The sequence below is a fragment of the Plenodomus lingam genome (assembly GCF_022343315.1).
Source record: "Plenodomus lingam strain CAN1 chromosome Unknown contig_44, whole genome shotgun sequence".
Taxonomy (NCBI): Eukaryota; Fungi; Ascomycota; class Dothideomycetes; order Pleosporales; family Leptosphaeriaceae; genus Plenodomus; species Plenodomus lingam.
In genome coordinates, this window is record NW_027093955.1 from 308876 (window position 1) to 328512 (window position 19637).

General features: G+C 53.7%; 1 protein-coding gene across 1 annotated transcript; it reads left to right on the forward strand.

The window, feature by feature from the left end:
* Positions 1-800: 800 nt before the first annotated feature.
* On the forward strand, positions 801-18368 carry IAQ61_008663 (uncharacterized protein; the record flags this gene model as incomplete). Its single annotated transcript, XM_066098073.1, has 4 exons — positions 801-1026; positions 1089-8290; positions 8333-18287; positions 18343-18368. The coding sequence occupies 4 exons, from the start codon at positions 801-803 to the stop codon at positions 18366-18368; spliced, it is 17409 nt and encodes a 5802-aa protein (XP_065951982.1).
* Between the last annotated feature and the right edge of the window lie 1269 nt (positions 18369-19637).

Consider the following 19637-nt stretch of genomic DNA (forward strand, 5'->3'; position numbering starts at 1 on the left):
TGAGACCGGTCATCGGCTTTCTTACTTCCTGTGATTTTCACCTGGGCAGGAACTTACCCGGCAACGAACATGTGGCTATCCCTGTCCTGTTTCTCGTCGGATATGTTCACAGTTCTCTTAAATGACTGCTTAGCTACTCTTACCGTGTTTCTGCTAGGCTGAATCTAATTTTTTTGTTACTGTAGCTGCGAAGCTACATGATTCAGCCTTAAAATTTTATAGTTCTCTAATTACCGTCTCTCAGTCAGTATACAACCGTGGTGGAGTAATTGTTCTCAAATAAACGGCCCGTGTACAACCTACAATCAGAGCGAACTCCAAACTTTATTTACATCCGAAGAGACTCCAATGCTTGACAGTGCCCGGTAGGCAGCTGGGGAAAGCGTTATTAATTTACTAGCTGCAAGATGTCAATCAATTACGGTAGTTAAACTAGGGCTTATGACTACGACAATTTTCTTAATGCGACCTGGGCGAATACGGTAACAATTGCCGGCAGCTTGGCCGTGGATGGGCAGCGCGTCTTGAGTAGCACCGCGTTGTCCTGGATTTGAAGTGCACAGTGAAGTTAACAAAATTTGAATCGACGAATCAATACATATAGACGAGCTACAGCCTCTTAAATTCCTTATTCTTTTGCATACTTGCGAACAACTTCAAAGATTGATGATTTACTGCTAGTCACACTTGTCTGTTCCATTAAAGACTAGAACAACAGCAGAACACTTCAGTCTGTTGCTGCTTTTTTTCAAATTCCAGCTTCTTTGGAAGAAACCTGTACCCTGACAATTTTAATTAGGATGGCTGCTCTCGATAATGGTGTTCCTGAGACTTGTGTCCACCACCTAATCGGTAATCATGTTCGGGAACGTCCTAACAAGGAGGCGGTGGCGTCATCCGAAAGAGAATCGCTGTCATACTCTGAGCTTGATGAAGCTGCCAACCGAGTTGCTGGCCAGCTACGGGCAAACGGAGCGGGACCAGATCGATTCGTGCTTCTTTGCTTCGAGAAGTCAATTTGGACCAGTGCGTACTACAAATGATTTAATGTGATGTCTGCATAGCATACTAATAGGAACAATTGGCAGTCGTTGCCATCCTCGCCGTTTTGAAGGCAGGGGCCGCGTTCGTTCTATTGGATCCATCGTATCCAGACGAGAGAATTCGCGTCATTGCCCACAAGACAAATGCAGCGGTCGCGATTACCTCAGCAAGTCACTACCAAAGGTTTACTCTGCTCCTGAAAACTACCATCACATTGGATAAGAATTCTCTGGCGGAGTTATCGCCCTCAGCTATGTATCTTACGTCCGCCGAGAACGAAATGGTCCAACCGTCAAATCTCGTTTACGCCGTGTTTACCTCAGGCAGCACGGGGCAACCGAAGGGTGTATTGATCGAGCACCGTTCCTTCCATCACTGCTTCAACGGCTGGACTGGCCCCGCTCGCTTCAGCAAGGAGATGAGGTGCCTGCAGTTTGCATCTTACAGCTTCGACGCGTCAATCCTGGAGATCCTGGGAACGCTGGTAGCTGGCGGAACAGTTTGCGTGATATCTGAGTCCGAGCGCCTCGACAGCGCTGCGCTGGTTCGGGCCGCCAACGAGCTGCGCGTCAATTGGGCCATCCTGACGCCCTCTGTTATCAAGTTGCTCCCTGTCGACGGCATCCCTACGCTGAAAACGCTGGTCAGCGGTGGCGAAGCAATGAAGGCGGTACTTCTGGAGCAGTGGGCGGACAAGGTCGAAATGATCGTCATGTACGGCCCATCGGAAACAACGATTGCGTGCACCTGCACGGAGCCTATGACAGTCTCAAGCGATTACAGAAGCATCGGGAAGCCGTTCTTAGGCCGGTCCTGGGTGGTTGGCCCGGATGACGACCAGCAGCTGATGACGAACGGCGAGGTTGGCGAGCTGCTCGTCGAGGGACCGCACGTTGGACGGGGCTATCTCGATGAGGCTGAAAAAACTGCGGCAGCCTTCATCAACAGACCTGCGTGGCACCAAGAGCTATTCCCACAGGAGCAGGGACCCCATGCTTTCTATAAAACCGGTGATCTTTGCTACCGCGACCAGGAAGGATCTCTCATCTTCATGGGACGTAAAGATTTCCAAGTTAAAGTAAATGGCCAACGGACAGAACTTGGCGAGATTGAACACAAGTTTCAGCAGTACCTGAACTCGGGGGAACATGTCGTGGTGGAATTAGTAAAACCAACGCCGGATAAGTCGATTCTTGTCGCATTTATAACATCTAGTGATTACGGCGCAGACGAATCGGAAGCTCAAAGTCGAGTTGAAGCTAGAATGTCAGAAGTGGAGAAGCTGGCTAAGAGAGAGCTACCAAGTTTCATGATACCAACTGTTTATTTTGCTATTCGCAGTATCCCCATCACTCTCAACGGCAAAATTGACCGAAAGAGGCTCCAGTCTCTTGGTGCAACAAGGCTTGCGGACACTCGACCGACGGCAGCCGAACGAAGAGCAAACATGATAGAAGCTGCATTACGTAGCGTATGGAGCAACGTGTTAAACCTTCCGGAGGATGCCATAGGGCTGGAGAAGACGTTTCAGAGCCTTGGCGGTGACTCCATTTCTGCAATGCAAGTTGTCTCTCAGGGACCAAGTATCGGCTTCAAGCTTTCCGTCCAGCTCATCCTTCGGGAGAAGACCATCGAGCGAATGGCAGCTGCCCTGGCGCAGGAGGCGTCGTTGCAGACTCAGAGCTTAGCGGATGCTGGGGAAGGATACGAAGAAGAGCTTGATACTCCCTTCAAGCTCTCACCTATACAGCAGCTCTTCTTCGATATCTCTCCCAATGGCGAGAGCCATTACAACATCAGCTACTTGCTGCGCGTCACTAACAAGGTGAAACCGGAAGCACTTATGTCAGCGCTTAAAACCGTCGTAGCTCGACATGGAATGTTGCGGGCGCGGTTTTTCAAGGACAGGAACGGCCGATGGTTCCAAAGCATCACTGATGACGTCGAAGGTTCCTTCGACATGGGAGTTCACAACCTCTCCAATCCACAGGAAATGATGCCGATCATTTCCAGGAGCCAAAGGAGCCTTGACATTGAAGATGGGCCCCTGCTTCGCGCTGAATTCATGAAGATGCATGGTGAGGAATTCTTGTTCGTGAGCGGTCATCATTTGGTAACGGACTTTGTCTCGTTCCGAGTGATGTTGCTGCAGACGGAGCAGATTCTTAGATCTGAGAAGACAACGCTCTCGCCACCGTACTCCTTCCAAAAATGGGTGAAGGAGCAGGAGAAGTACGTCAAGAAACTTGCAAACAGCGAAACATGCCTGCCATATGAGCTGCCCATTCCAGACCTCGGATTCTGGGGGTTGGATGGGGGAATGAATGTCTGGGGAGATAGCGTCGTGAAGAGTCTTGTCATCAGCAGGGAGGTTACAGCTCGCATGATGGGCGATGTAGGGAACCCGGAACTCGGGGCGACTGCTGCGGACATGTTGCTTGCCGGTGTGATTCACGGTTTTCAACAGGCATTCCCGGAGCGACACGTACCTGCCGTCTACATCGAAGGGCACGGGAGAGAGCCTTGGAATGACAGCATCGACCTCTCGACGACGGTGTCGTGGTTTACCACCATTACGCCTATACTTGTGTCCGTAGCAGATCAGCAAGATCCTATGAGCACCCTTCTCGACACTCGCGATGCTCGGGAGCGCATCGTCGCCAACGGATTCCCATACTTCTCTTCGAAGTTCATCGGCAGCCGTCAGCAGCAACAGCAGCAGCGCAACCATGACATGGAAATCACCTTCAACTACGCGGGCATGTACCAGCAATTCGAACGCGCAGGGGCGTATTTCGAGGAGGTGGCCGATTTTGACTTCCTGAATCTCGACGGCATGAGTCCATCACTGCGGCGGTTTGGCGTGATTGATGTCTTTGGCACCGTCAGACACGGCGAGGTGGTGCTGTCGATTGTGTTCAACGGTCGCATGAAGCACCAAGAACGCTTGGCTGAGTGGATGCGAGCGTCTGAGAGAGCGATCAACGAGATAGTGAGGCGACTGTCGGTAGCTGAAAAGACAGGCTGTCGGAAGCTAGCTACTAACTATCGGTTGCTAAAGGTGACACCGTCAAAAGCCCAGGAGTTTGTCCGTTCGGTGCTACAACGCATCGGGGCGGATGACGCCTCAATGGTAGAGGACATTTACCCATGCACGCCACTGCAGCAAGGCATCATGCTCAGCAGGATCAGGGGAGGGACTCTGTACGACTCTGAGTTCTTCTACGAGGTACGGTCGAGGGAGGGAGAGAGCATCGACCTTAGCAAGCTCACTGCAGCGTGGCAGGCCGTAGTCGACCGGCACGCAACGCTGCGGACAATCATTGTGGAGAGCAGCCGGGAAGATGGCACGTTTGACCAGGTGGTGATTTCGAAGGTGCCGGCTGCCATTGAAGTGGTCGATTGCAGCGTCGAACATGTAGCAGCGGCCAAGTGGACGACAGGGCGACCGGAGCATCGACTGATAGTGAACCAGACGTCTCCGACGACAGCAGTGCTTCGACTCAACATCAATCACGTGCTAATCGACGGTGGCTCATCTGCTCCGCTGCTGCGCGACCTCGAGCGTGCTTACGACGGGCTCTTGGTTGGTGTACCGCAGCACCAGTACAGGGAGTACGTGGCACACGTCATGGGGCTCGAGCAGACGGATGCGCTGGCCTTTTGGAAGAAAAGGCTCGCAGAGGTGGAAGCGTGCACACTGCCTTTGCTGGCCGACGGATACGAGGGCGCAGACGAGGTGCGCCAGGTCGCGGTGCCAGTCCAGACGACGGCCGAGTCACTGGATGCCTTTTGCCGCGGCCAGGGCGTGACGCTGACGGACCTGGTGAAGACGGCGTGGGCGGTGGTGCTGCGGCGGTACGTGGGCAGCGAACGGCCATGCTTTGGATATCTCTGCAGCGGACGGGATATCGAGGTGGCGGGCATCGAGGACATGGTGGGCGCGTTGGCTACTGTAGCCGTGTGCGCGCCGCACGTGACGGGCGAGGCGACAGGCGCCCAGCTGGTGGAGCAGGTGCAAGCCGAGGGCCTGGAGGCGCTGCCGTATACAACATGCCCGCTGGTGGAGCTGCAGCACGCTTTGGGGGTCGCGGGATCGGATGGCCTGTTCGACACGGTGCTGTCGGTGCAGCGGCAGCAGGGCGGCGGAGGGGGTGGAGAGGATGGAGAGGGTGGAGGGGGTGGAGGAGGTGGAGGGGGCAGAGATGGCGGAGACGGAGACGGCCAAGGCAGCAGCAGCAGCAGACACGTGACCGGTGGTGGTGTGGCAGTGCGCGAGTTGCGCCAGACTGACTCGGCCGAGTTCGCCGTGGCGGTCGGCTGCTCCTACCGCCACGGGCACGTGATGCTCTCGCTGGCGTGTCGCACCTCTCGCGTCGCACCGCCACACGCCGCCAACATCGCCGCCACCTTCGCGGCCGTCATCGATGGGCTGGTACGGGCTCCCCATGTCCCCCTTGGCCGGCTGAACGTGCTCAGTGCGAGAGATGCGGCGGCCATCGACTCTTGGAATCGTCTGCCGCGTGCATCCTGGGATGCCTGCATCCATTCCATCATCGCCCACAACGCCAGCCAGCATCCCCATCGCATCGCAGTCGACGCTTGGGATGGCCGCCTCACCTATGGCCAGCTGCAGCAGGCAGCATCCCAACTGGCCGCCCACCTGAGGAGCCGGTTCCGGGTCGGGCCGGACGACATGGTGCCTGTCCTCATGGAAAAGTCCATGTGGGCCATTGTTGCCATGCTCGCCGTCCTCAATGCCGGTGCCGCCTTTGTTCCGCTTTCTCCCAATGCTCCCATCGCCCGTCTACGATACCAACTTGCAGACGCCCACGCCAGCCTTGTCCTCACCTCTCCCAAACACGAGCCTCTTCTCCACGGCCATGTTCCCCAGCTTCTCGTCTCTCCTGCCCTCTTTGAGTCGCTGCCGGTTCCGGTGCGGCCAGTCGACTCTGGCGTACTGCCTACCAATGTTGCCTATGTACTCTACACTTCGGGATCTACTGGACACCCAAAAGGCATTGTCATGGAACACCGTCATGTCCTCTCCAGCTCGGCCGGATACACGGCTGTGACTGCCATGGGACCTCACTCGCGCACGCTCCAATTCGCCGCATACACCTTTGATGCAAGCATCATGGAAATATGGAGTACCCTGACTGTCGGTGGCTGTGTCTGCCAGATTTCAGATGAGCAGCGCATGGACGATCTGGCCGCCGCCATCAACCACTTCCAGGCCAATCTGATGTTTATGACCCCCACCGCCATTTCCCTTCTACAGCCCTCGGATATCCCTTGTATGAAGCATGTCATCCTGGGTGGAGAGCCTCTCCGTCGTGAGAATTTGCTGACCTGGGCTCCGGCAACCCGCCTAACCAATGGATATGGGCCTACCGAGACTGCCGTTTTTGCTGTCATGAACCCGGCCATGACAGCCTCCACCGAGCCTTCAAGCACCGGCCATAGCATTTGCTGCAAAACGTGGATTGTCGATCCTACCGACTCAACCCATCTCGCTCCTGTTGGCGCCGTGGGTGAGCTGTGGCTCGAGGGCGCCAGCGTCGCTCGAGGTTACCTTGGTTTGGAAACCAAGACCGCTGAAGCTTTTATCATCCGACCATGTTTCTCTCCAGGACACGACCAACCGCCCAATTTGACCCGCTTCTATCGCACTGGAGACCTGGCTCGCTATGAAGCCGACGGCGGAATCAGGATCCTTGGTCGTAAGGATACTCAAGCAAAGATCCGAGGCCAACGTCTGGAGCTGTCCGAGGTCGAGTACCATGCCTCCGACATTCTTGATCCATCCATGGCCGTGGCAGCCGAGATTGTCACACCCAGCACAGGGTATCATCAGCCGTTACTTGCCCTCTTCATCGAATGCGATGGCGACTCTGGCTCCTCGGCCAAAGACCAGCTTGAGTCCCAATTGCCCAGCAGACTCCCAGGCTACATGGTGCCGTCTGCCATTTTCTTTCTGCAACAGCTGCCTCGAATGGCAGCCTCTGGGAAGCTGAATCGGAAAGAGCTACGTGCTGTCGGTGCCTCCATGGCACTCGAAAGACTTGAGAGCGCGGACACTTCTGGGCAAGCGAAGCAACAACCGCAGAACCACAAGGAGAGTGTACTGCAGCAGCTGTGGAGCCAAGTTTTGAACGTACCATTGTCCCGCATTGGTGTGAATGACCATTTCTACAGCCTCGGCGGAGACTCAATCAACGCGATGAGACTGGTGTCCGCCGCACGCAAGAAGCATCTGTCCCTGACGGTGGCTTCAGTGCTGCGTAACCCCGAACTTAAGAAGATGGCAGTTTTCATCGGGGACCAGCCTGATGACCCGTCTCAAGTGGCAGAGCCATTTGAACTTCTGGGTACTCACACCGACGACATGATTGCTGAAGCAGCAGAGGCGTGTGGGGTGTCTGGAGATCTTATTGAAGATATTTACCCAACTACTCCGCTTCAAGATGGCTTCTTGATTCAGTCATCCCAGCATCCACAGGCCTACGTGGTCGCACACGTTCTTACGCTTCCTGCCAATATTGATATACAACGTCTCCGGGCGGCATGGGAAACGACCGCCACGCAGATCCCGGTCATTCGCACGAGAATGGTACAATTCGTGCGTAGCCAGCCCTCGCGAACAATGCAAGTAGTCCTCCGCGAGCACATGCACTGGGGCTCTTCCTCAAGCCTTGAAGTCTATTTGCAAGAGAACAAAAGAATGGCCGTAGGGAATGCCACTCCATTGACAAGAGTAGCAACTGTGGAAGACGCGGCGTCAGGGAAGATATACTTGGTCTGGCATGCTCACCATTCGGTCTACGACGGCTGGTCGCTACCACTCATCTTCAAGCAACTGCATACAACTTACGAGGGGCTGAGTAACAGCTCCACGCCATGCAAGTTCTCCCAGTTCATCAAGCATCAACAGAAGATTATCAATGGAAAGGAGGCCGCCGAGTACTGGAGGACGTACCTGGACAAGGCACCTGAACCCTCCTTCCCCGTGGAGCGCAAGCCAACGGGTACCGATCAGACAGTCTCTCACCAGATACACGTGGAAAAGTACCCCAGCGGAGGCATTCCCTTTGCCGCTTTCCTGCGCGCTGCGTGGGCTCTCGTGGTTTCCACGCAATCCGACAGTTCAGACGTTGTTTTCGGTACAATCGTGGCTGGACGGAATGAACCGCTTCCCGGGATTGACTGTATGGCTGCGCCCACCATCACCTCGGTGCCAGTCCGAGTAAGTTTTGATCAGAGCGACAAAGTGCGTGATTTCCTGCAGCAAGTGCACGCAAATTCTACCACCATGCTTCCGCACGAATCCATTGGACTGCAAAATATTCAAGCACTGGGAGAGGACGCCCGCCGTGCATGCGCCTTCCGCAACATCTTCCTCATTCAACCCTCCGCAGACAAGGCATCAACTGACATGCCCTATGAACACGAAATGGTCGTTTTGGACCTTGGTAACTCGCACACCTACCCGCTCGTTGTCGGCTGCAGTCTAGCAAGCTCAGGACCTGTTGAAGTCTCCATGACCCACGACCCTGCCGTGCTAGACTCGCACCAGACACGTTGGTTGATGATGCAATTTGCTCATCTGGTCAAGCAGTTATGCCGCGATGAATGCCAGGAGTTGCCCATCTCAGACCTCAGTTTCCTCAGTCCAGACGATGCAGCGCAAATTTCAGCCTGGAATGCGCCACTCGATATTGACAGACACGTGAACTGCACAATCCATCAACTCGTGCACGAGACTGTCCAGAAACTGCCGGACGCTCCCGCCATCTCTGCGTGGGACGGCGAAATGACATACCGCGAATTAGATGAGTGGTCAGACGTCCTGGCTTCATTCCTACTGGCTAAGGGTGTGCGCGTGGAAGACACTGTGGCGTTGTGTTTCGAGAAGTCGAAATGGTATCCTGTCTGCGTTCTCGGTGTTCTCAAGGCAGGAGGGGCGTTAGTACCCCTAGATATAAAGCAGCCACGTACTCGCCTTGAGGTCATCGTGGAAGAAGTGAGACCGAAGCTCCTACTCGCCTCGCCAATTCAAGCAACTCGCCTCGATGGCCTTGTCAGTGCCACTACCATTGTTACCTCGTCTTTCTTGCAAGACGTCCGCGCTCTCATCGATGACGAACAGCGGCAGCGACTCACTGGAGTCAAAGTGCAACCGCCAAATCTTTGTTTCGTCTTTTTCACATCTGGAAGCACTGGCAAACCAAAAGGAATCTTACTGGAGCATGGTCCATTCTGCTACAGTTCCCAACAATTTGCCAAGTGGGTGCGCATGAACCAGACCGACCGTGTGTTACAATTTTCGAACCATGTCTTCGATATTTCATTGACCGAAATTCTGTCTACACTCCTTGTTGGCGGCTGCATCTGTATCCCTTCAGAAGAAGCCCGTGTAGACAATCTTGCTGGCTTTATCGGTTCTGCCAGTGTCAGCGCCCTCTATCTTACTCCGTCAGTGGCTTCAACACTTGATCCTCGAAGCCTCCCTTCAGTGAAGAAACTTGCTCTTGGAGGAGAACATGCTACACGGAAGCTGGTAGAAGACTGGGCACCACGCTCACAATTGACAATTGGCTACGGCCCAGCAGAGTGCTCAGTCTGGATGGCTGGCAATGTGGGAGTCTCTGCAGAGGCCAGCCCCTCCAACATTGGCCGCAGCAACTCATCTCTGGTCTGGATTGTGGATGTCTCTGACAGTAACCGCCTTGCACCTCTGGGCGTGGTAGGCGAGATGCTCATAGAAGGGCCAATTCTGGCACGTGGGTACACAACCAGCGCTCTCACACAAAGCGCCTTCATCTTTCCTGCATTCGCCAATAAGGGGAACGTTGCTCCCAGACGCATGTACAAGACAGGTGATCTTGCCAAGTACAACTCAGATGGAACCCTCCACATCGTCGGCCGAAAGGATGCCCAAGTCAAGATCCGTGGCCAAAGGGTCGAACTTGAAGATGTTGAGCACCACATGCGAAAGGTAGCATCATCTACGGATTATTGTCTTGCCGCTGAGGTCATCCGTCCAGGCGGGGGCGATGATTCGCTCCTTCTGGTGGGTTTCATCGAGACCGGCGAAGTCGACGTGGCGAGCATCATCGACCAGATCGATCAAGAGATGCCAGACTGGGTACCCGTATACATGGTCCCGTCAAGAATATTCCCCATTAAAGAGCTTCCACGGCTCATCAACGGTAAGCTCAACCGGAGAGAGTTGCGGCAGATTGGAACTCGCATGTATCGGGAGCAAGGAGGTGCGGTGGCCAAATCAACATCGAGTCGCGCCCCTGAAACCGAGGCTGAGAAGGTTCTTGCGGAGATGTGGGCTGAGGTACTGGGCTTTGGTGACGCCATCGGGGCTGAAGACCATTTCGTCAGACTCGGTGGTGACTCAGTCAAAGCCATGAGACTATCTGGCGCTGCACGAAAGCAAGGATTCACTCTTGCTGTCTCCAGTATTATGACGAAGCCGAGGCTTTCCCACATGGCATCAGAAATGAAGGCTACAGATGGGAGAGAAATCGCAGAAATCGCAGCCTTCTCCTTGGTCAAACATAGTGGCAGCGCAGCCAACTTCCGCGCTAACTTGGCGAGAGAGACAGGAATAACAGCCGAGCTCATCGAGGATGCCTACCCCTGCACATCTTTGCAACAAGGTCTTTTCACTACTTCTTTGAGGTATTCTGGTGCCTACGTTGCGCGATGGATTGTAGACTTCGGTTCGCAGGTTAACATTAATCGATGGAAGGACGCGTGGCACTCCGTCATAGAGGCGCATCCCATCCTGCGGACCAGAATTGTCCAGCCGGAAGGACTTGGCCTGACCCAGGTCGTAATCAGCCCGGAGCAGAAGGTCGACTGGCACGTTGCTCAGGAGTTGAATGGCTACATCACGCAAGACCGCGAAGCTCCAATGGGACTGGGGGATCCGCTCGTTAGATTTGGCATCGTGGCAGACAAGTCCTTTGTATTCACTGCGCACCATGCGATATACGACGCAGTTTCGCTACGCTTGCTGGCAAATGCTGTCGCAACGGCCTATCATGGCAGTCCCGTGCCCAGACCCCCGCCCTACAATCGCTTCATCAAATGGCTATCCAGCCTCGACGCCGCCGCCTCTAAAACATTCTGGACCTCTTATCTTGAAGGTGCCTCAGCACCCACATTCCCGCAGGATGCTCCCCCAACTCATACCCTCAATGCGAACAGCGTTGTAGAACGCGATTTCTCCTTGCAGAGGCAACACATCTCCAGTTTCACGACCGCCACACTCCTTCAGACAGCTTGGGCAATCCTGCTTGGTCGATATGGCGAATCACGAGATGTCATCTTCGGTGTCACCCAGTCAGGCCGCTCTGCTCCGTTACCCCAGATTGAAAAAATGACCGGCCCCACGGTCACTACCGTGCCTGTGCGTGTCCAGCTGTCTGATGGTGCACAAACAGTAGCCGAGGTGCTCCAACGCGTCCAGGATGCAAGCACACAGATGATTGCGCACCAGTACGCTGGCCTACAGAAAATTCGCCGTATATCCTCCCACGCAAAAGCGGCATGTGAGTTTCGTACCTTGATTCAACTCCATGCAATAGAGGATGAAGAAGATGGCAATCGAACGACCCCCAAACAAGACCCACTCGATTTTTTGAACAGTGGACACAATGACGACGACGTTGGTAGCTTCCACGTCTATCCGCTCGCGGTCACATGCACCTTCACCGAAAAGGAAATTCACGTGCAGGCCGTTCACGATCCTGTCCTTCTGCCGCCCTTCCAGATGCAGCGGATGCTGGGGCAGCTCGAACACATTCTCTGCCAATTGTCCAGCGCGGATTCAACCATGGCGCTTCGAGACGTTGATCTAGTCAGCAAAGATGACCGTACCCTATTGCGCCTGTGGAACTCTACTAAACCCGCTGTCGTGGAGAAATGCCTGCACACCTTGTTCGAAGAGCGAGTCGCAATGGATCCAAAGCGTGCCGCGCTCCGCACGACCTCCGGTACCTTGACCTATGCGGAAGTGGAGAGATTTGCCAACCGCGTAGCACATACACTGCGCCAACAGGTTCAGGGCAGCGGACAAACCTTCATTCCCATGTGTTCGGAAAAGTCCGTTTGGGCCGTGATAGGCATGCTCGGCATTCTCAAGGCTGGATATGCATTCATCTTGATGGATCCAAGTCAACCTGAGAAGCGTCTACGCCAGATTTTAGAAACGGTAGGAGCCAAGGTTGCTTTGGTTTCGTCATCAGCGGCACCGAAATTATCCTCTTTAATCGACTCCACTATCACAGTTGATACCTCAACAGTTGAGGCAATGGAGGACTCAGGAGAGCAGAGTAGCAGCGATGCACATACTCCCGCATACGCACTGTTCACGTCTGGTAGCACAGGCGAACCCAAGGGCTGTGTGATCGAGCATTGCAGTTTTGCATCCTCAGCATATGGGCATACCGCCGCCTTCCAAATCGATGCCGACACTTGCGCTCTCCAATTTGCCTCGTACACCTACGGCGCGGCACTTATCGAGACCTTGACAGTGCTCCTCGCAGGCGGCTGTGTATGCATCATTTCTGAGGAAGAACGTGCAACTAATCTCGTCGAATGCATCAATAAACTAGAGGTCAATTGGGCTGTTCTGACGCGGTCATCACTCGGTCTTCTAGGCGGCCCAGAGCGCGTCCCCAAGCTACAAACGCTCGTCACTGCTGGTGAACCTCTTTCCGCCGACGCCGTAGCGAAATGGGCTTCCAAGCTCTCTCTTCTGCAAGGCTACGGCCAGGCGGAGGCGTCAGTTGTCTCGACGCTAACGAAACCGATGGCGCCTGGATCGAGCCCAAGAAACATTGGTAGCTGCGTCTCCGGTCATGCTTGGGTCGTGGAGCCCGACAATCATGAGAAGCTCTGTCCCATTGGCGCTGTCGGCGAATTGCTGATCGAAGGACCACATGTGGGCTCTGGGTATATCAACAAGCCGGAAATCACAGCCACGGTCTTCGTCGAAAAGCCATCCTGGTTTAACTCTATGGATTCTGCCGAAGTCTGGTCCCGGGCGCAGCGATTGTATAGGACTGGCGACATGGTTCGCTGGTGCCCCGACGGGACGCTAGAGTACGTGGGCCGCCGGGACACGCAGATCAAGATCAACGGCCAGCGCGTGGAGCTGGGTGAGATTGAGAGCCTGCTGCGCAACCTGCTGGCTGGTCAGGGTGTCAACAGCGTCGCGGTGGACGTCGTGCAGCATGAATATGGCAGTGACAAGAAGACAGGCAGCCTAGCTGCTTTCTTAACCTTTGGCAACAGCTCCAGCCTAGTTGAAAGTCAGCAGATGCTAGACAAGGCGACCCAGGGTTTGTTGGAGAAGCTCTCGCGGGTTTTGCCCCGCTTCATGGTACCCAGCCTCTTCTTGCCTTTGCAGGAACTGCCTCTCACTGCGTCGGGGAAGATTGACCGTACAGCACTACGTAAAATTGGTGCCGAGCTCAGACGGCGTCAACATTGTCACGCCAGAGGAGAAAAGGCTCGGTTCAGCGACATGGAGCGCCGACTCATAGCTCTGTGGTCGGCTGCACTCGAGACTGAAGATGAACTGACCGTCGACAGCAATTTCGTGGAACTCGGCGGCGATTCTCTCGATGCGATGATGCTGGTTTCTTCTGCGCGGCGCGACGGCATCGAACTCAGTGTAGCAGACATATTCAAGCACCCCAGACTCGCAGCCATGGCGCTCGCCGCGAAGACCGTGGAGAGCGACGTTTGGGATCAGCCGGCGCCGTTCTCGCTTGTGGCAGGAGACTCGTCTGCAACTATTATCGAGGCAGCCAAAGCCTGTGGCATTGAAGTAGAGGCCGTGGAAGACGTATACCCTTGCACTCCCCTTCAAGAGGGGTTGATGGCGCTTTCAAACGTCGAACAAGGAGCTTATCTCGCGCAGCATGTTGTTTCGGTGTCTCCCAAGGCGGATTTGGACCGAATGAAAGCTGCATGGGCGCAGGTTGTGCAGAAAACGCCTGCGCTGCGCACCCGTATCATCCAGACGACTACGGACGGACATATGCTGCAAGTTGTTGTCAAGGAGCCGTTGGTCTGGGCTTCTGGGGACAACCTGCAAGCCTACATAAAGACAAAGAGAGTGACGCCAATGTCACTGGGCGACCGCCTCAGTGAGCACGCTATCATCGTTTCTGGTGGAGAGACGCTTATGGCATGGGTATGCCACCACGCCATCTTCGATCGCTGGGCCTGGAAAGTCATAATGAAGAGATTAGAGGATATTTATAATGGACTTGACTGGGCCCCATTACCTCCTTATAACCGGTTCATCCAGCATCTCCAGGAACTGGACATGGACGCTGCTAAGAAATTCTGGACAGATTACCTTGAGGGTGCGGAGAAGACAGCTTTCCCTTCGTGGCCCTCGTCTGTTCGCACGCCACAGCCCATCGATCTTGCGGAGCACCACATATCCGTCTCTCGAATCACTGAGACCAGCCAATCTGTCACGATTTCTAGCGTGCTGCAGGCGGCATGGGCATTGCTCGTCTCTCAGTACGCCGAGACCGAGGACCCTGTGATTGGGTTGACGCTCTCTGGAAGAATTGCACCCGTTGCGGGCATCCAGGAGATGGCCGGCCCAACTATTGTCACCATCCCACTCCGCTTCCGAATCGAGCGTACGCAAAAGGCCAGTGAGCTTTTCATTCATGCTCAAGATATGGCTCTCAAGACGGCGTCGACACAGCATATTGGCCTACAACATATCCAACAACTCAGCCCAAGTGCACGCGCCGCTTGCACTTTTGACAGCCTGCTTTTAATTCAACCGCAGGTAAAGGGCGACGACCTCGTTGACAGCCCATTCCTGCATGGTGCCGAACCCGAATTGTTCTCTTCATTCAATAGCTATGGCTTGATTCTCCATTGCGAGCTCCTCGCTGGTGGAATCCACGTCCGGGCTTTGTTCGATCCCCTTATCATCGAGCCTTTACAGGTGCAACGCATGCTGTACCAACTGGACCATGTCATGCAACAGCTTTGCAACAAAAAGGACCTACTCATTGCGGACATTGACTTCACTAGCACACAAGACAAACAGGATATTCGTCGCTGGGGCTGTTCCACCGGATTTGACGACTCCTGCATCCACACCCTCATCGAACGGCAGGCTGCGGTCCGCCCTAACGCTCCTGCAATCTGCTCATGGGACGGAGAGCTATCCTATAACGAGCTTGATACACTAGCCTCCGGCCTTGCCACATACTTGCGACGGCAGCTCAGCTCCACGTCCCAAACAGTAGTGCCACTCTATTTTGAGAAATCCATGTGGACACAGGTCGCCATGTTGGGCGTACTCAAAGCCGGGTATACCTTCGTCATGCTCGATCCAGCTCACCCGATGAACAGAATTCGGCTGATATGCGCCAAGGTTAACGCCCATCTCGCCATTGTCTCCAGAGGCTTCTCCAAGCGCTTGTTAAATGTGGTTGACGATCTCATCGTCCTTGACCTTGACTTGGTGGACAAGCTGCCTACTGGAGGCGCTCCCAACATTGCCACAAGCACTAGAGACGCCGCTTATGTTATTTTCACGTCGGGTAGCTCAGGTGAACCCAAGGGCGTGATCGTTGAACACAGGTCATTTGCAGCCGCGGCGCGCGGTATGGCTGCCCGCGTTTCCATCAATGCCGAAACACGCGCTCTTCAGTTCGCGTCGTACAGCTTCGGTGCCGCATTGATGGAGATAATGGTCACGCTGATTATGGGTGGCTGTGTGTGCGTCCTTTCCGACGAAGAGCGCATGGATGCCGTCTCTCAGGCCATGAACGAGAGGCGCGTGAACTGGGCGTTCTTCACACCGTCCTTCTCAGGGATCCTGAGCCCCGCTATTGTTCCTTCGCTGAAGACGCTCACTCTTGGCGGGGAAGCCGTCAACCAGGCACAATTGCGCATATGGGCCGACCGTGTCAATCTCTTCACACTGTATGGCTCCGCCGAACAGAGCGTCATTTCTCACGGCTCGCAGCGTCTGTCTCTCCACAGCAACAGCAACGAGATCGGTTCGCCATTTGCCGGTAATCGGGCTTGGATCGTTGACGCGAAAAATGGTAGTAGACTAGTACCAGTTGGCGCTGTTGGAGAACTGGTGGTGGAGGGTCCGATTGTGGCACGCGAATACATGCACGATCCGGATAAGACGGGCGCTGCCTTTCCTGCTAGCTTCCCTTGGCGATCGGGCTTCCCAGGAAGAACCGAACGATTTTATAAGACAGGTGACTTGGTCAAGTACGGCCCCAAAGGCGAGATTCTCTACATTGGACGCCGCGACGGACAGGTCAAGCTTCGCGGCCAGAGAATCGAGCTCGGCGAGATCGAGTACCATCTCAAGCGTTTTGTAGCATCGTCAGTTTCTGCTCTGAGCGTCGAGATTGTGGTACCTCAGGGCGAGAAGCCTGACAAAGCGGCGCTGGCGGCCTTCATTGCTCTAGGTGCGGACTACGAGGGCGAGGGCGAGGCTAACATCGACATTCTCAGTTCTACAAATAGGAAAACCCTCGCTGCCAGACTTGGCGAAGTCGAGAGAAAGCTCGCCGAAGTGCTGCCATCTCACATGGTTCCGCGCATCTTCCTCCCGTTGCGCAAAATTCCTCTCACTGTGTCAGGCAAGGTGAACCGAAAAGCCCTGCGGGAAATGGGCGCCCGGATACCAGCTGCGCAGTTCGCAGAGCTCTCTCTTACAGCCTCGGCGAAGCGCACGCCGTCCACTCCCATGGAGAAGACGCTTCAGACACTTTGGAGCCAAATTTTGTCCCTGGCTCCTTCAGACATCAGCGCCGATGATACGTTCTTCGATCTTGGCGGCGACTCCCTCAGCGCCATGCGTCTGTCTACGGTAGCGCGGGAAGCAGGCCTCACCCTCCGTGTTGCTGACGTCTTTGCAGGGCGTGTGCTCTCCGAGATAGCGGAGAAGTGTTGCAAGGAGCAGGAGAACAAAATGGTCTACAGGCCCTTCTCGACTCTGCACGATACGGGCGACTTGGATGCCTTGATCCGAGAGCACATTGCGCCGCGCGCCAATGTTCATCCGTTGGAGATTGAGGACGTGGCGAGGGCGACGGATTTGCAAACGCGGATGGTTGCCGCTTCGCAACTAAAGAAGCGGTATACCGTTTACTACGTAACACTGGATCTTTTGGGTGAACTTGATACGGTGATGTTGAAGGAGGCATGCAAGAAAATTGTTGCGCACTACCCAATCCTCCGCACTGTTTTCGTATACTACAAGCGGCAATTACTCCAAGCCGTCATCCGCTCTCCAACCGTCGATTTCGAAGAGCACACCGTAAACGCAGACATAGAGGGCGCCAGCGGCGACTACGTCACCCGCGACCGACAGCGCGCTTCTCCTCCCACCCAACAAGGCGTTCGCTTCGCCTTGCTCAAGTCTAATAAAGCAAGCCGCCTCTTAATCCGCCTCCCTCACGCTCAGTACGACGCCATCTCGCTCCCAATTATACTCTCCGCCCTGCGGACCTCGTACGCTCAACCGCACACTCCCCTCTTACCCTCCCCGTCTTTCGCCGCCTTCCTCCACGCTGATCAATCCGCCCAAGCTGCCGCGGCGCAGTTCTGGCAAGCAGAGCTCTCCGGCGCCCGTATGACCAACATCATCGCCTACCCAGAAGCAGGTGAAGACAGTGACCCCATCGAGCCTACGCACCCGCTCTCGTCAACGCTCACCCGCTACGTCTCCACGCCGCAGCCAGCCAACAACCGCGCGAACAACCACGCCTTCACAACCGTCCTGAAGGCCGCGTGGGCCGCGACGCTGGCCTCAGTGTCATCATCATTGACACGCACTAGCGACGAGAAAGAGGTAGATAACGACGCAATCGTCTTTGGTGAGACGCTGGCGAACCGTGCGGTTCCGCTCGATGGCGTCGACGCTGTCGTCGGGCCGTGCCTGACTACAGTGCCGGTCCTGGTGCGTCGCAGAGTGCTCAGTATGAGCAATGCGGACCTCTTGACTGCCGTTGCGAAGCAGGGACGTGAGACGGTGGCGTATCGTGGTGTGAGATTCGCGGATTTGGGACTGCCGGGAGGAGCCAAGCGGTTCAGCTCGACAGTGGCGCATATGGAGTTGGATGCGGTGAAGATGTTCGAAGACGAAGGCGGCGCGCTGAAAGGGGACTTCGGTCACGGGGTGAAGTGTACGAAGGTTGGCTGGGTAGGTGAGGCGTGGGATTCAGCGGATGTGGCAATCGAGACGGCAACAGTGGTAGCTAGTGGAAGGGAAGGTGGTGCCGGAGTGAGGGTGGCACTGCATTTTTGCGATGAGGTGGTGCCGACGAGGGTAGCAGAGGTGATGGTGGATAGGTTGTGCGAGTATCTTGGGGTGCTGTGGGGATGTGCTGGCGATGTTAAGTTCCATCTATTGAAGGAGCTCCCTGCGGTAAGGATTCCACTCCCTGCATTAGTAGCAGCTTTTTAGCTATAATTAAGTAGGAGGATCTAAAAGGGTTCTTATACGGCTTAGAGGTATATAGAAGTACAAGCCTATATTAAATATTAAATAAATAGATTGCTATACCTATAGGTCTCTGTAAAGGGCTTAGGCTTACGCCTAAGCCTAGGCCTAACATAGGATAGATAGAGTCTAACACTACTAGTAAGCGAACACGCTATATACCTATAAAAAGGCGTAGAGGGCTTACCTCTCCTTTAAGATACTAAATACTATTATTAATACTTATTATATTCTCCCTTAAGGCTAGTGTATAATATTTTAGTATCTTCTTTTAAATATACCATAATAGTAATAGAGATAGACACGCTAGATATTTAGAATAATTAGGAATAACCTAATATAGTAGAAAGGCTAATATAGTAAGTCTATAGATTAATAGAATAATAGGCTTAAGACCCTACTATAATAGCTATACTATATTAGTAGAATAAGGAAATATATAATTAGATTCTATCCTAACCCCCCTCTAAGCCTACTAGTTTTAATAACCTACTACCTCTACCCCCCTCTACTATATATTATAAATCTATCCTAGTTAGCTTGCTATATAATAGCACTAAGGCAAACTTCTCCTTCTAGTAAATAACTATAAAGTTTAAACTACGTGTAGATAAGGTCTTTATTAGGGATAAGGAGGTAAGGTTTATATATATTTAGTCCTAGTTATTACCTATAGTCTAGCGCGCTATAGCACTATACTTTAAGGATAGTGCATATAAGCGTTAGGATATAAGTAGGTTTCTTAACTACCTAGTATTTTATTATAGTAACTATTATAAGTAGGAGCGCGCCTAAGTTATATTAGAACACTTATATTAGGGCTAAAATTAGCCTTTTATAGAGTTCTTTGTAAATTTTATATAGCTCCTTATATAGTTAGGAGGTTTATACTAGGATAATAAATAGAAGCTTTTATAACTACAATAATTGCTTAATAGCTATATGCGCTTAGTTTCCCTTAATAGGGGAGTCTCTAGGATAAACTATAATATAGCTATAGAAGAATATAAGATAATTATAGCAGATATTAAAGTAACCTCCCTAGAACTAGGCT